This window comes from Sprattus sprattus (assembly GCF_963457725.1).
Source record: "Sprattus sprattus genome assembly, chromosome: 2".
NCBI lineage: Eukaryota > Metazoa > Chordata > Actinopteri > Clupeiformes > Clupeidae > Sprattus > Sprattus sprattus.
In genome coordinates this window covers 55,515,926-55,533,853 of record NC_137921.1, presented here as the reverse complement: position 1 = coordinate 55,533,853, position 17,928 = coordinate 55,515,926, and the positions used below count along the sequence as shown (strand labels likewise).

At 44.2% G+C, this 17,928-nt stretch overlaps 1 protein-coding gene across 1 annotated transcript in view; it reads right to left on the bottom strand.

The window, feature by feature from the left end:
• The window catches only part of cachd1 (cache domain containing 1), a gene marked incomplete at its 5' end in the record, with an annotated part of 67,859 nt that extends 52,187 nt beyond the window's left edge, over window positions 1–15,672 (bottom strand). Inside the window, one exon of the mRNA XM_080860301.1 lies at window positions 15,313–15,672. Coding sequence (XP_080716427.1) covers window positions 15,313–15,672 — 360 coding nt within the window. The remainder of the gene's footprint in view (window positions 1–15,312) is intronic.
• Window positions 15,673–17,928: the final 2,256 nt, after the last annotated feature.

Sequence of the window (17,928 nt, the reverse complement as noted above, 5' to 3'; positions counted from 1 at the left end):
GCTAGGGTGTCCAAACACACTCCATTCAAGAGCAGTCCTTTTTTAACGGCCTGTCAGAGTGAAGGATGGACACTGAGATCACACATAGATGCCGGGGCACCACCTCTGCTCAGAGTGGGGTGAGAAACCAGGAGATTAAACAGAGTGGGCCGGACGTGGTTGCTAAGGAACTTTACAGTGTTGTCTGCAGGTATATTAACGGAAAAAATCTGAGCACTGAGGCTAATCAAAAGAATGTGCCTGAAACAAGACTTACAAGGGGGGGTGGAATGAAATAAATAAATAAATAAGTAAACCTTCCCAGACGCTTCATTTGCCAGCTGTGTGGAATTTAAGAGTGTATATGGCATTGATGTGATTTTTCCATATGCTTCCAAAAGCTTTCTGTTGCCTTTATATACCACAGAAGATTAGCCGCCATAACCAGGTGAGCACAAAGAGGGGTGGGTTCCAGTCATGAATCCAACGCGTGTTCTGAATTTATTGGCTTCTGAGGGGCAACTTACGTGTGCGGTTGTTTCAGCCACCGACACACTGACTCCCCCTTGGCACTGATGGTAAGCTACCACTTCCAGCTCTCTGCCCGCTCCAGCCCACAACGCCCACAGCCGGCCAGTGCCAGGCCAGGGTACAGAGCCCTTTGCCCTGCCGTCTCACCCACACAGCCTGGCAGAACCGGCGCTGCCTTCCGCACACATGTCGGTGTCACGCCCCAGTGTCACACCCTGCAGCTGCCAAGTCCATCCTGAGGTTTTTCACAGCAGCATGCTGCTGAATGAGGGGTTCGAGAGAGAAATAGAAAAATGTATGAGACAGAGACAAGGACATAGAAGGAGAAGGACGTTTGTGTGTGTGTGTGTGTGTGTGTGTGTGTGTGTGTGTGAGTGAAAAAGAGTATGAGAGATAGCGTGATCTAAAGACGGAAAATATGTGCTAGAAGTGAAGGTGAAAACAGTAATTAAACCAAAAACTTCCAAAAGGTTCAAAGGGAGATGCAGAAAACGCACACACACAAGGAAAAAACAAAAACACACCCCTATAATATTCACGACACAATTGCAATACCCTCTGCTCTGCATGGGAAAGAGAACTCCGCTCTCTGCTTTTAGGCGACGAGAGCAGACTTTTCCACATAAAGCTGCTTATTCGCATCGAAAACCGTCCCTCCGAGTCTGTTCAAAAACACTGGAACAAGGCAATCAAACGGCATCTGAAGGCTCGTTAGGCGGAACGATCCAGAAGCAGGCGGCCAAAGCAAACTGGCCGGCGTACCCGGGAGTGTCTCCGATCGGCTGTGTGGCTCAGTGCAGGTTGCCCTGGCAGACGGGGGAAGAGACCTCATCTGCTGCTAGTGAACCACATCGCTTGGCACAGCCACGTGTAAGAGGAGAGGAGTGGGACGGAAGAAAAAGAGCTACAGAACAAGGGAGAGGGGACCAGTTGAGCAAGACAGCGAGCCAGGGAAAAAGGAGGGGGGAAAAAACAACTGAACGAAAGCAGGGAACATAAAGGGCACAAGAGTTTGCCTGGTTATAGGGTGGTCTCCACCTCCCCCCTCTGAATCTTACTTTATATGGGCGAGTGAGATCATGTCTTCCAATAAATGCTCATAAAGGAGGTCTTTGTTTCATTGAACTCCCTGGGGGCCAGAGATAACAAGTATGGAGCTTTATGGACAACACATGTGGTCAATGCCCACTACATGACTAGGCCTGAGGAGCCTGAGGAGCGTGATCTGGATACTTTAGAGGTGTGCTGCGGCTGCAGCTCTGGCCTGGGCAGGGAGAACTCTGGTTAGGCTGCTGCAGCCAAAGCTGTCCTAGGGTGATTAACATCTGCTCAGGTTTGTGTTGGCCACGGAAGGTAAAGGGAGAGGGGAGCAACCGCGGAGAAAGAGGAAGAAAAACATCAGCCCTGGCTGGGTAAATGATGGAAGCACAAGTCTTATACACACACACAAACAACTACAAGTATTCAGAGAGAGCCACCACACGCACACATATCCAACCACAAGAAGGTCTGTGAAGACATGGATACACTTGAATAAAGAAACCCTAAGTTGACAATGCACCCTTGCGCATCAATTTTCTCATGAAGTGCGTTATGGGAGTGAACTGCTCAGCCACTGTGTGGTTTCTGTCGTGACGGCATTTCCTGACAAAGTCCAGAGCATGAGTGAAGACTCCCAGCTCCATTAATGAGGGGCGACCCCCGTCCACTGCAGGAAACCACACTGCCAAAGCACACACACATAAAACACACACACACACACACACACACACACACACACACACACACACACACACACACACACACACACACACACACACACAAAAATACACCATCTCCTTTCCCAAAATAATGGTCAAAAGGAACTGAGAGAGCATTTGCCTATAATGTTTGATTTAGGAATCTTAACTCAAGCCAGTGTTATAGCCCATTTTAAGAGCAATAACAGAGCTTCACTTGGGAAAGTTATTACAGAAACACTAGACCAGTGTTGATCAGGCTTAGACCATGATGTCTGGCTTTTTGAGTAGGACACGAGTTTGGAAATAGGGAAACAAGCTCATCTCTTTGGTACAGTGAACAACTGACACGCACAGCTAGTGATGCTGTAGACACTACCACCATCGTCAAGGGAGTGATCTGCCTTGTGAAACCCAATAATGGAATCATTTCCCGATAATGTAATAACCCCCAAAAATGTAATCATTTTTGTACCCTTCTGTAATGTTATAAAACTACTAATGTAATAACTCCACTAATGTCATAAAATGTCTTAACCAATAACGTAATAATATATGTACCGATAATGTCATAATTTATTAAACTATTGGGGATTATTACATTACTGGGTTACAACAATTTGCTTTGATATGGGAGAGGTATGTTTTCAAATAGATACCCAAATTGTGAGCACTGCACTTTGAATCACTGATTCTACACACAAACACACACTCTTAAGGTGCGACACTTCAGCAAAATTGTCTTCAAAACAAAAGCCATTACAAATTGTTCTTTGGCCATCAACAGGGAGTGATCATTACCATCCAAACCAGTCGCAAATAATTAGCTAGTTCAGGAACTAATGAACCATTTGAACTTGCTGTAAGTGTCCACATGAGCTGAGTTTGCCAACGACCATAACAGTTTTTTATACTGTCAACCTTGTGACTGGCAAAAGTCCAAGTCCTTTCCACTGGTTGCACCTGCCCGCTGATTGCTCAGTGCGCCGATACTAGTCAGTCGTCTGGTGAAATATTGAAAAACAAACGAACCTTCCTCACTTCAAAGAGCAGTTGGCAGCAGAGCATTACACCTCAAGACACACTCCCAAGTCTCTGTGTATTTACGCAACATATTTTAATAGGCATAACACTCCTAAACTCCCCAGATTAAGAGCTGTGGGAGGGAGGGAAGGAAAGAGAGAGAGAGAGAAAGAAAGATAGAGAGAGAAAGAGAGAAATCGAGTGCTCTGGTGAGTGGTCATGGTTTATTTATCAGAGAGGGAGCTGTGCTGAAAGCAGCCTGTTCCTGTCAGCTCTTCAGTTTCCTATATGCTATTGATCTGATCAGCAGTGGGTTTGATCTACATGCTCATTTAAAAGCAAGCAGAACATAGAGAAAGAGAGAGAGCCAGTGATGGAGAGAGAGAGAGAGATGGAGGAGAGGAGAATGAAGGATGGATACAGAGGACAGTGGAAGAGAGGAGATTAGAAAGAAAGAGGAGAGATGGAAAGAAAGACAAATAGAATGCAAGAAATATGACGCAGGCAAGTTAGTTAGTTTTGGCACGGGCGGTAAACAACTGCCGAAGCAGATCCTTTTTTGCGTTCCGACAAACAAACTGGCACCTAATCCTTTGCTGGAAACCCAAACAGAGATGGAGATGTGGATGAAAGGCAGGGCTAAATCCCCTTTTAAACACAGCTGGGCCGGGCCTGTTACACTAACGCTGTGCTAAGCTCCATTTCAGAAAGGGCTTCCTCCGAATAAAACAGCCAATAAACTATGATGGCACCCACTCCCCTGGCCTGAGAAACAAGGTCATTATAGAGAAGTGCGCCCTCAGATTGAGTCATGAATCTTCAACTTCATTCAATTCAGCCCAAATAGAAGTAATACATCCCAGGTTGAGTAACGTTACGGATTCATTGATAGTGTTCAGTGTCTGACTTATGCTTGGGGTAAAGCACATTGTGCGACGTAGTGGAATATGACTGAAATGAGTAGGTTGATCGGATATGAAAGAAAAGGTGTTGATGGTCCTACACGTGTGTGCCATGGGACACCAGCCTCCCCTGCAGTGGAAGCTAAAGTCTGGATGAGCAGCATGGCTGGGTCTGGTCATTGGAATGCATGCAAGAGGATAATGAAAAATGCATTGCACCCTCTGCATCTGTCTGTCTGTGTCTCTGTATCTCTGTGTGCCTGTGTGTGTCTGTGAATGTGTGTGTGTGTGTGTGTGTGTGTGTGTCAGGCCTTCAGAGTGAGCAGACTCCCACAGCAGCAGCAGCGGCGGTGCAGGCTGGGGGCAGATCCCCATGCTCTGATGAAAGGAGGGTAGAAATGTGAAGGTCACGCTTGTGATGCGTCTGATGGGACCGACGCTTGAAGACATGACTGGGGAGGAGGACGGCCTACAGATGAGGCTCACCAGGGACAGTTACTAACGGGGGGCAGCCTTGGCTCCATGGTGCGCTAACACACATTTCAGCTGCTTCTAGCCAATGCAGGGTGTGCGGTCAAACAGCAGGCAAAACCTCCAAGCATGCATATGAATATGGTGCACAGCAAATACAGAGGCGCAGTTTAGACAGGAATGGAATCAGCAGTAATGGCAGCCAACACCTAAGTTCACTTGAGGTTGTTCTAGCAATGTTTTTAATTTGCAGTGGGGAGCTGTATTCCATCTTCATATTTTTTTATTTAGTTTTCTTACATTTCTTTCATGTGAAAAAGGCAATCCATAAAATCTATGAATGAATACAACCACTATTTCCTTACCATTCAACTGCAAATGGCCTCTACAGTATATCGGTACATATTTGGTGAAACTATCAATATGTGATATGAGAATGGAAAATAGGTAACAGTGTGTCAGACTGGATGAAGGACAGGCCTAGAGAGAGACAGCCATGGAGAGAGGGAAGAGAAAGCTATGGGAGTGAAAACAAGAGTGAAGAAAACTAAGGGAAGGTGAGAGGAGAAGGGAAGAAAGAAACTAAGAGAGAGAGTGGGGGTGGCAGAGAAGAATGGGATCCCCAAGGACGTTTTCCAAGTGTCTGGTATGCAAATAATGACACGATTTCACAGTGTGTGTGTGTGTGTGTGTATGCTACTGTTCTCACTATGCAGGCAACACATGACAAAGCCTCTAATGTTTAAATGCCCCATATGGCTGCACTGCACACATGCAGAAAGAACAGCTAGCTCTTTATAATACACACACACAAAGATAACAAACCCCAAGATCCTCATTACTCAAACTACAACACCCCAAACTGATATGAGTGTTGAGTCCACCAAATAAAAACTATGCAACTGTTCACACGGTATGACAAAACAAAACTTTCCCTTTGGCTCTCTCCCTAACAACACTCTCTCATACACACACACACACACACACACACGACCCTGAGAGCTCCCTGAGCCACCTGCATTCCCACAGTGCTCCGTTGCACAGCTCTTTGCCCGAGTTCATTACACATGATCTTCCTTTCAGCGGACGCCAGGGACCCGGCACACAGTCAGTCCCCACGGCCCTGTCAGCCACACGCTGGCATCCGACCAGCACACACACACACACACACACACACACACACACACACACACACACACACACACACACACACACACTGCTGCCAGCAAGGCTGACTCAAGATGGACACTCCCTCTGCAACACACACAGTTAACTCTCACAGTGATTTGCAAGCATACAATCATGCACACTTACTGGATATGATGACAGATGAGGATCATGGTCCGGGGGAATGTGAGACTATAAGAGCCACACACACACACACAGGACGCAGACTCAACCAGAGCTATTTAACGGCATAATGAAATCTGAGAGGCGACAGGCGTCTCCTTTTTAAACAACATAATCATCATCGCCGTCTGCGGAGTTCACTCTGAAGCCGAGACGGCCAGGGGGCATCTTTATTAAGCCAGGGGAGATCATCTGAGCTGCAGATATTAAATCAACATGTGCTTCTCTGGGTGGGAATGCACATGTGTGTGTGTGTGTGTGTGTGTGTGTGTGTGTGTGTGTGTGTGTGTGTGTGTGTGTGTGTGTGTGTGTGTGTGTGTGTGTGTGTGTGTGTGTATGGAACATCAACTGAACGGAGACACAGATGAAGTGTGAGGAAGAGTGCAGATAGAGAGAGAGAGAGAGAGAGACAGAGATTAACCATCCACAAAGCCCTCATCATTTAGGCTTAGGCCCAGGCCAGCATTACTTCTTCTGGGAACTCCGCTCACCTTTGCATACCAGGGGGAAGAAATGTGCCGTCCTGCGTTCATCGCCCTGGCTTGTTTTACCCAGGCGGAGCTGGTGTTACGTTACCCCAGAGTTAGGGCCAGATAAAATGACTGCTCCTGGCACACAGGACCCAGACACCATGGTTCTGATAGCACAACACAGCTGCTGCACGGCACTCGTGCAATTTGTGTCCCCCTCTCACCATCCTCTTCAAAGCCAGCTGACACTCCTTTCTGCAACCCAATTAGTGACTCTCGCTCATTTTATTATCTTTTTTTTTTTCTTCTATGAAGGAGGCATAGATCCTTTCATCTTCGCCAGAAGCCCGGCACCAATGAGGGGGTCAAAGTTCAGACATCATACGCGGCCACTTCCTGTTTTATGTCTGGAGGCAGAGATTCGGCTGAGAATAGCAAACCCCACTGCTATTCCAGGTTTCATTAGACAGCAAGACCAAGCAAAGAAGGCAATCCGAGAGAGAGAGACAGAGAGGTTTGGACCGAGACAGGGAGAAAGAAGGAAAGGCATGAGGTAGTGAGAGTTAAACTGTCTGTCTCTGCCACCCTGTTTTTGTTCAGAGGCCACAATAAGAAAGACTGCTTATAGTAGCTAGCTAATGACGCATCCAAACCACTTCTCAAAAATTAAAATGAGAAGCATTGTTGCTATACACACACACACACACACACACACACACACACACACACACACACACACATGCAAACATATCCCATTCCTACTTACATTGAAAACAATGTATTCATCGCATACTACTGTTCTAGTGTCGTGCCAAGGATATGATTTAGAAATGACTAGATTTGCTGACATTTTATGTAATTTTCTTAATATCCAAACCGGGTTAAACTAAAGATGATGGTGGTCCATGAGTGGACCAGAAGTGGCACACCACCAGTGGATAAATAATGTCAAATGGTTTAAAGAGTCCCATTTGCATGAAATGTTAGCTAGTTTTTTAGCTGACATTGCAGTTTCCTCAATTTCACTTTTCAAATGATAATAAGAAAAGGTAGAATTCCTCAGGGTGCCTGTGCAGCTTTACTGTTTGGTGGCCAAATAACCGTTACAAAACTTGAACTTAGCAGCTAATTAGCTCACACAGAGACTTTGACCTTGCAGGTTTTAAATGTCTGCTGGAGGTTCACACTCCATAACATCGTGTTAGATACAGTCTGGTGTGAATACACGACAGCCGTTACATTACCATTATGGTAGACTGAGTGAGTGAGAATGAAAATGTGTTATCTTTACCATGTTGTTTTTACTGATACAGTAGCGGGTTTCATATGTGAAAAAGGAATCCAACTCAATTCGATGGAGCAAAGATCGCCAAGTCAACTGGGAAATTTGGGGAAGTTTGGGGGTTGTGTTGGGTCTAACTACTCGGTTATATATTTTAAGAGCCTTAAAGTTCTCTCTAAACTCTAATCTGTCAAATCACAAAGCAATGAGGGGCTGCCAAAGTGACCTGCAAACATCCTGTCCCTTACCTCTCCTTAGCGCACACACACAGGTCCATCATCCCTCTTACCTCCTCTTATCACTCCCTCCCTCATACACATACACACACACACACACACACACACACACACACACCTAGACAAGATCTATCTGTGTTGTTTCTTCTTAAAATAGTTGGGCACTTCCCTCATGCATTCCACAGATACAGTTGAATGCTGGTGTGTTATGGTTAAAAAAAAAATCTTTCTTGGTTGGCACAAGCAGAGGAAAAACAAGACATTTAAATGAGCTCTGGGTGATGGCTCACAAACAAGCGTACAGCCATGAAAAACAGTGACACCCTTTCTTTTCTACACATATCTGATGGGTCTGAGGGGACAAGATGTATAATAGTATGAACTCATCCCTCCATTAATAGTAACAATAGGACATTACAGCCGCAATTCAATGCTTACAATACAGTTTGTCTATTTTATTTATTTTATTGTCATGCTGAGTAAGCAGGTATTAATCTTGAGTCAACGGGTGTGAGGCCACTGTTTGTAACACTGATGTGAGAAATGAATAACTATGCTTTGTTGTTGTCCTTGGAGCTAGTGTTGTTGGGAAAGCAGAGATGTATATAGTGACGTAGTGACCTGGCTCTATGGTGGCTCCCTAGGTAAAGCAAACCAGTTCTTAGAAGGCAAGTGGAACCATCTCCAAGCCAGCATTGGCACCAGCGCAGAACTACTACCTAGTTCTTGTTGGTGGAAAGGGGGTATGTGAAGCCTTTCTGAGAAATCCTCCATGTAGACTGCATGGCATACACAACCCTACAGCAGCTAATTAGCATAACCGCATCAGGTACTTAGGCATGCCTCCAACCTTTCAGTGTATATGAAGGCCAATCATAACCTTCCAAATTGATTCACTTTGTTTTTTAATGAACAGAATAGGAACGAGCTTGGTGTAGGTGAACTGTGTGGCTATGACTGGCTTTCAAATCAGGTCACATGACTGTGTAGCCTTATTATGAATGACTGAAAGCAGCAACGTTAGAATAACAGAGGTGACCCCCCTGGCCCCTGGCCCCTGGCCCCTGCATAGAGGCCATTGTGAGAGAACTCCGGATTAATGGAGTAAAGTCAGTCATTTATTCATGACAGTGAAAGAGTGGTGCTGCCAGGACAGTGATTTCACTCCATCACTGGCTCACAGACACTCCGCCCCCTTAAGCTCAAGGCAGGGATTTGATGAGTCTTAAGGGATGGACCACAGAATTGATGTTTGTGTAGTTCACAGGCGCACCTTCCTCCAGCTCTCTTTAGGGATGGACCACAGTATTGATGTTTGTGTAGTTCACATGTACACCTTCCTCCATATCTCTCTCCAACACACATGTGCGGGGGCGCGCACACACACACACACACACACACACCAGAATAAGCATGTATATCACCATGGCCTGACCGTGGCAGGTTAAACCTCCGTCACATGTGATGGCGATGTGAGTCAGAGTATGTGTTCTCTAGCACAGCACAGCCCAGCACAGACCAGACCACAATAGAGAGGAATGGGAGAGATGAAGTGAAGTGTGTGTGAAAGAAAAAGACAACAGAGAGGAATGGGAGAGATGAAGTGTGTGTGAAAGAAAAAGACAACAAAAGAGGAGGACAGAGAGATGGAATGTGTGAAAGAGAAACTCAGCAGCAGGGGGGGGGGGGCTGTCAGGGAGGAGAGCAAGAAAGAACAAGGGAGAAACAGAGGACGGCTGAGGGAGGAACAGGGAAAGAGTGGAGGAGGGAATAAAACGAAGAGAAATGCAGAGACGAGACGGAAATTGGAGAAAGAACGAGAGGATAGAATGCACAAGGGAGGGAGAGAGAGAGGGAAAGAGAGAGAGGGACAGAGAGAGAGAAGGAGGGAATGGTTAACTGTTCATGGGTTTGGAGTACTGGGGCCCTCCTCTCACTTTGTGTTGGATCTGCAAGTTCCTACTGGTGCAGAGGGCAGGGGTCTTTGGGAGAGGGAGAGGGGGAGGGAGAAATTTAACAGGGGCTCACAAACGTAAGGTCTTAAGAGGGGGTAAGCACCAATCCCACCCCCACTTCCCTATGCTGTTTCACCATGCAGTGGTTACACCCCTCCCCCACGCTCGTTCTCTCTGTCTCTCACAACCACTCTACCTCTCTCACACTTCTCTTTCAGTAGTGTGTGTGTGTGGGGGCCATCCATTGAAGAGTAGTGTGACAGGGTCCTGTGGCCCGCCATCCTGGGTCAACCCAGCTGGAACTCACCCAAGACCCCACAAAAGAAGGTTCCCATAAAGCCTCTTTTTGTTCATTCTCATAGTCTGTGTGTGTGTGAGAGGGAGAGAGACAGTGAATGAGTCTGCAAACTGATTAAATAAAGCCAGTTAATTACAGCTCTGGTTTAATAAAGTCTCAGGCAGACACAGGGCTTGTCTCAGAAATAAAAGAAGGGGTTTTTCTGTTGGGAGACACCGAACCAAATGAGTCTTCCAGGTTCTTCTCAAGGGCTACTGCCCACCCACTCCACCATCTGCAGTACCTAATCTCATAGCAGGCTTCCTTTAGCCTAATATCAGTAGCTTGTAGGGAAAAGAGGTCTTTCATAGACTTAAAAAAAGACAGATAGGTCAATGCATGAGGCGTTCCAACTGGTAGAACATGTCAGTGTTCTATGTCATTTTATTCCCCGTCTTCTATCGTAAAGGGCCTTGAGGTGTAAAATCCAGCGTTCTTCGTTCGTGTTCCATATGGGATGGAATGAATAACAGCATTCCCACATCTGTGTGGCCGTGGCTCACAAACAGGGCCTCAAAGCCAGTCATCCCACCGGGTTATGCAGTTCATTTTAGGAGGGTAATTTTGAAAGTGTACAAAACTAAAATAATACTATTTATCATTATTTATAATGAGGGGGCTATTAGTGAAGTGTTGATACAACACAAGAATATCTGGAAAATGTGTCTGTGTCTGTGATTAAACATCAAAGAAAGAAAATGAGGGCTCCCCCTGTTATGAGTGCATATCAAAGTCAGGCTGTTTTGGGTGAGATAGAAAGGAGGAACATTCCCTCCAGATTGTTAACTGCAGCAAAGCATTCTGAGAGCGACAAAAAAACACTGAACAGAAAAGGGGATTGGAGGGGGCAGAGCTGGCGAGGGAGTTGAAAGTGAGTCTCCTAGACCTCGACAGGAATGTGGGAAAGCCATCATGAGCACAGGAGGAGATAAATGATCTGACAAGCAATACCAGCTGATTTAAGACAAACAGCTGGACCAGGGAGGCTGCAGGGATGGAATACAGTAGAAACCATCTTGCGGCCATAACTCAGAGTCTGCAAGGCATGCATATGGAACAATGCTGCTGTGGAGCATATTGCCTTGAGTCTGTGGCCCTTGGAGAGGGAGGGGGGAGAGAGAGCTGGGCCTCCAAGGAGCTCTGGGAAGGGGGGCAGTGGCTGGGGTTTTGGGGGCTTGATAGGGAAGGATGGAGACAAGGGCGCTGAAGGAGCCGTGTGTCTGGAGGCCTGCCAAGACCCACAAGCAGCCTCACATCTCCCTCTGCAGCACTTGCTCAGGGCCTGCTTCAGCATTAGCATTCCCCCTGCATGGGCTTTTTCTAGCTACTTCCCTTTTTAAACATACACTGTTGGAGCACCAGCACAGGCTGCTGAGATGTTCAAGCTCTTTAAGATGAGAGATGTATTACTGTAGGTACCCATCTTTAATATGTGGACCAGACCAGTCTGTTCACTTTTTACAGTGGCAGTCCCTCCAGAATGAAGACCGCAACAAAGCTTTATTCACAATAAGGTATAGCTTTAAAGTCACCCTCCACCAATCCCTGCAAGAGTCCTGGGTAAAATTGAACCTCTTTTATAAAAAATAAAACAAAATCCCATTAACTGTGGAATGCCGTTGTGATTTACGGCAAAGGCTATTGGAAATGCAGGTTAAGCAACGGCAAGCTCAGAGCAAAGAATCCAACAAAACTTCCAGCCGGCCTACGCCAAGTGCTCCCTAATCGCTCCCCATTAAAATGTCCTACTCCAGGTAAGGTCAGCTAAAGTTCACAGGCTCAAAACAACATGAGGTAGTGTATGTTCCGATTCTGACACATATCTCAAGCTCATCATACGGAATGTCCCCATAGTTCAACTGTTAGGACATGCTGTGGCCTTTGCAAAGGTTCTGTTACATTTCTTAAGAAGGACTGCTCGTTCAAATATATAACTTTTTTGTCTTTAAAACATTTTCAGAAGAAAGCATTTGCTTAATGGCTCCAGAATGATAATAAGGGGACTGTTAGACATCGCCACCAATGGCTGCCCCACCACAGTGACAGGGGCCACTTAAAAGCAGGCCGTGCAGTAGAGAGCGTGATGGATGGCATGTCGTTAGCTCTGTGGGTCATTTGCAAGGCATGGTCTCAATGGGCCATTTTAGGGGTGATCCCACCCAGGGACTGGGAAGTCTCCACTCCTCACCCACCCCCAAGATTAATTTGCACCAGCGAAGGCAGACACTTCAACCAGGCCTCCTGAGGTGTAGTCACAGAGCAAGAGTTACATCAGGAATTCCCAGCAGATCAGCAGTGCAAATGCCACTAGACATATTGTTTTCTTGTGACACGAGGCAACACCTAGTCCTAATAAAGCATTCCTATTTCAAGTCAAATAAAAACACTTCACAAACACTTTCAGAAACGCCACATTCAATTGTAGATGCCAAAAATGTTTGCCCTTGGTGGCAGCTAAATACTAACTCTCTTGGAAAGGGGAAAGGAAATCTGTCAGCTAAAGAGAGATAATGACCACCCCTCTTTTGCCTGATGAGATGAATACACCAGGAGTGATAGGAGTAGGAGTTGGAGCAAGACAGAGAAAGGGAGAGAAGTGAAGCGTGTTTGAGCGGCGATAGCGCAGGACAGAGTTGAAACAAAATAACACTCCAGTGACAGAAAGAGGGCTTTGGAGAACCTCTCAGAGAGCTGTTGAAGTTGGCGCTCGCCCAGCGCTGAAAGGTATGGGAACAGCTCACCCTTTTCTTCTCACCCTGCTCCATTCCAAATTCTGCACAAGTTTCCCCCACCCCAAGCACCTCTTCAATTACCCTCATCATTCAATTAAGAGGCCTCTAGGCAAACCACCCAACCCTGAGGCAAATCCACCACTACATCTTGCAAAAACCACGGGGGGGGGGGGGGGGGGGGGGGGGGTGTGAAGAAGCCCTGAACCTCCACCAAAAGTGCCCCTTAAATATAGTAAAAATTAGAGAACTAATTTGGCCATTTTGCAATGGTTTCTAATTGCAAGGGTGCATAACTAAAGTACTTCATGCCGAAGAGTGCTATGGTATGCCAAATACCATTAAATAACACAAGGTAAACACTACAGCCCTCTAGTTGGGTGCCAGGACATTAAGATGTACAATACATGTGTTCAATACATGTGTACTACACCGATGTATCGGTGCTCTCGTAGGATAAAACGTTATTACTGGTCATATGGAAATAGATGATTACAAACTTGCATCGTGGCCTATGTTTTACTGACGATACTGGCAGGATTGGGTACCCAACGCTTAAACTAGAGTCATGGATGCCGTATTTTATTGGATCAGGTCTTGTGACATTTACGTTGGACACGTACAGATTTAAAGACCTGAAGAGACGGCTAATGCCTAGTTGGCATCGCAACATTGCTTTTAGTATTTTCATGGGCATGGGGATATTTAAACTGGAAGGCGATAGCGATGCTTTATGGTAAATGGTTCTAACCAAATATACAGCTTTATATAATGTTATTCCTTGAATTAGCATCTAAGTCTGTTAACAAAAAAGCTGACAGCGTGTATGAAAACTCAGCAGTCCACCTAAAATCCCCAAATTCTTAAGTTACCTTAAAGAAAACACATTCAAATCGTCAACACCTAGATCATCTCTAACCTTCAAAACTGAATGGGCAATCAAAAAAACAACAACGCTTATGCTAAAATGTGGGAGTGAAGAAAAGAGAAAGAGGGACAGAAATGGAAGGATTTTTTTTAACATTAGAGTGTGACAAAGGAACAGTTCGAGCCAAGCCGTGTGGACTTCTGAGAAAGGGTCTTTGAAGAGCAGGGATAAAGACTTTCTCCGAGATAAAACGCCATTTGGGCCGGGCCCCCTACTGACCGCTTCTGTGCGCATTCCCTCTGAAGTGCGCGCGCCTCACCTTCGTCTCAAAACACACCGGTGTAAGAAAGTTTGCCATTTGTTACAGCCACTGGTTTTAAATTTAAACAAATATTTTGTTGTGCACTTTGGGCGTGATGCCGTTGAAATGTATTCCAAATAACAGAATAAAACACGTACATCTGGATTTAACTTAAATCAATCCTAAATCGATTTCAAGGGCAACGCTGGCAGGCTATGCATGTGAAATGTACTGGCTATATTTTACATCGAACAGAACAAAATAAATGAAAGGCATATGTTTGGCTTTTCGAAGAACATTCGATGTTGTGAAATAGGCATGTACCAATGCATACAACTACCAACCCCTGCGCTTAGATGAAAGGTGAGCCTAAATTACATGGTTAATTAACTGATTAAAAGCTAGACACTGGTTGGCTGTTCTATAGGCTACTGGTGGTTAAAAAAAGACACAAAAGCATTAGAAAACTGTAGGGGTAACTGATCAATGACAAATCATAGTATACATTGAGATACATGGAAATGTTTTCACCTAATTTAATATAGTCATGGTGATGAGAAGAGAGAAAATTAAAAATAAAATAAATATTGGCTTATCCCGTGTCACGGAGAATGTGGATAGGTTTAGTCAAACAGCATGAGACAATGGATAATGCGGATAATCGTTAAACTAGAAAAAAAAAACATGCTAACCAAAGAGGTTACATGTTTATATGAGTGAAAACAACGCGTGCATATATCTTACATATATAATTCAGTTCACACTGTAGGCTCTATTGCGATAGATCTTGTCAATATCCGCATTCGAGTTCAAAGCGTGCGCCACTCAGCTCATGTAGGACAGAACCAAGCCTACGAACTAACACGGTGTTTGACAAGCATGAACCTCATATATTGCTATAAAAAGGCTGAATTGGTTAACGTTACCTCGGAGGCTTGCTGCAATTATGTAAAATAATGCGAAGACTGGCGACAATTTAGATTCAGTGTTGCCAATTTGCTTTTGATGTGCTGAGTTGTTTTAGAATAACCTTGCAACCATAGTCTTAGCGTTCAAAACACGTTTCTGTTAGGACATGAAATCTTTACAAACAGAAAGCATATGGCTGGTCGAGTATCTTAGAACAAAAGTGTAATTACCTGCATGGTAAAGACTCCTAGCTCCTGTGTGGATAGTTTCTTAATTTGTACAGCCAAAACTTGTGCTTCATCCATGATTGAAAACTCCGTTTCAGCACCACAAAATCCACAACATAAAAGACTCAGGACAACCACAAAGCTCCATGTAACAACTTCAGAGTTATCCCAGTGAAGTAGAGCAGACCTATTCCAAAGCGACGGGGTATTTCGACTTAAAATCACGGATCCTTTCCGTGCCCGCCTCGCCATGATGGCTGGGTCGTTGAATAGTAAACTGGGAATTCGCGTTGCAGGTCTTGGAAAAACTTCAGAAGAGGGTAGGCTACTTCTCAACTTTGCCGATCGATTTCTTCTCTTCATGGAAACCGATCCCAACAAAAAAGACTTAACGGGTGGTTAATGCATTTTCCATCGAGCTGTAAAGGCAGATTAAAATCTGTTACAAGCAACAGAAAATCTATGTTTTTTCGCTACCTTCTTCACACTCGTACCAACTCCAAACTCTGAGTGTGAGCCGGAGCATCACAATGGAAGTGAAAGCAGGAGACGTGGGAGCGAAATCACGTCATGGAGTAGATGGATTTGGATTTACTTTACGAGCCTGAGCGTGCGCCAGGGTTAGCAGGTCTTGGATGTGGAATTGAAACACTGTGAAGATTTTATCCATACCTTTTACATTTTTTACCAAGTACTTTTTTTTTTGCTTATTGACAACTTTATATGCAACAACATGAATTACGGGGTTGTAGGCCTATTCACATTTTAGTAAGTCAGTCTATGTCCCATCAAAGTTTTAATGAAATGTTTTTGCTCAAATGTAGTTCTTTCAAGGAAAATGATATGATGGTGGTTTCAGATATAGGACTACACAAGGTAGAAGCCTATAAAAAACGATGGAAAGCTGATGAAAAGATGGTAAAGTGGAGGAGTTCCAATTTTGGGGGAAATATTTTGGCAACATTGTTATTCTACCCAATATTAGAGACTTAAGATAGCCTAATATTTTGGCAATAGAATGTCAACAGAACTATGACTTTAACGATGTTCACTGATGAGAATGATTTAGTATCTGACATCGCTTTGTTTTTATACAGTGAAGTGTTCAATGCTTTTCACAGTGCTCAGTATATTTTTTACTGAGGAAACGTTAATTCTGTGCCATCAGCTTTTAGAGATTTTCAACCACCAAATTACATTTTTAAACAGGAGGTCACAGAGTGGCATTAAGTGTAGTAAAAAAAAATCTATACCACAAAGACATGCTGTGTCATCCTAGAATCTAGATAAAAATGCAGTGTCATTCAGCAGTTCTTATAGTAGTAGCCTTATCTGACTAAAGGTTCTATATGTACGGATTTTAGTTAGTAATTTACGCCAACCCCTGACACTTTGATGAAAGGTGAGAGTAAATTACATGGTTAATTAACTGATTAAAAGCTAGAGACTGGTTAAAAAAAAGACACAAAAGCATTAAGACACTCTATGGGTAACTGACAAACGAGACAATAATAGTGAGTGTACATTCAAACAATCAACATTCAAAAATGAACTACACATAGGAACAGAATGTGAAGAAATAACAGTTTTGATATAATGTCCAAAATGCCCATGCTCTGTTTGTGATATCCACCAGAATTAGCATGCTAATCAGCTGGCTCCAGCCTGTCCTCTCTCATAATACCAAATTGTACCTCAAGAGGTGCTAGTGAGTTGAAGAAGCATAACAGTAAAGTAAAAAAAAAAAGATGCCATCTCTGACATAAACCCACACTGCCAGGAATGGTTTTTATTTATTTAATTTTTTTAGTGATAAAATCCCATGTCAGAGGCTAAAATAAAGTGTAAAGTTCATTCATGGAGAAATGTAAAACTCCATTTTTTTTAACTACAGAGCCAATCCATTTTCAGAGTGCTGGATTGAATTTATGAACGGACCCAAGTAATCATGGCTATCCATACTCAGAGGACCAACCCAATGCTGGGTCAACAGAATAGTTCACCCAGAAACTTCAAATTTATATTAAAAATGGAGTTGTCAAAATAACTAAATGATGTTATAGATAACATGTGGGAAAACACACACACACATTAATCACACTCTATGATGCCACTTGACTCCATAGGTCACAAAGCACCACAAAGTCCGGCCATATCTGATGGATTTAGTGGCCAGTCTGCATTGAGGTAGTAGTTTGTATTTCTCCCACTGCCCGCTTCTCTTGCTGAGCTAGCACCAGTGATTTGGGCTGTATTGATAGTTGGATGTAAGATCTAGAGCCTCATCTGGGAATTGTTTGTATTGCAGAATGCGCAAAAACCTTGGTAATTTGTAAAATACGTCTAACCATAACTGTAAGAACAAACCGTTTTTCAACCATACTATATAAGAAAATCTATGCATTTTACCGAAGGCGAAGCAAAGTTATAAGGCGCTGTTTTTTTGGGTGACATAAGCTAGCAAGCTAGCAAGAGTTGATAAGTGCTTTAGTTGTTGGTGTAGTGGTTGTCTTCATTAGTTAGCTCACTAGTTTTAGACAATCTATGAGATGAGCTAATTAAGAATGAAGAAAATGTGTTCCTCATTAAATAGTGTTCATTGAAATATCTGTTCTTTGC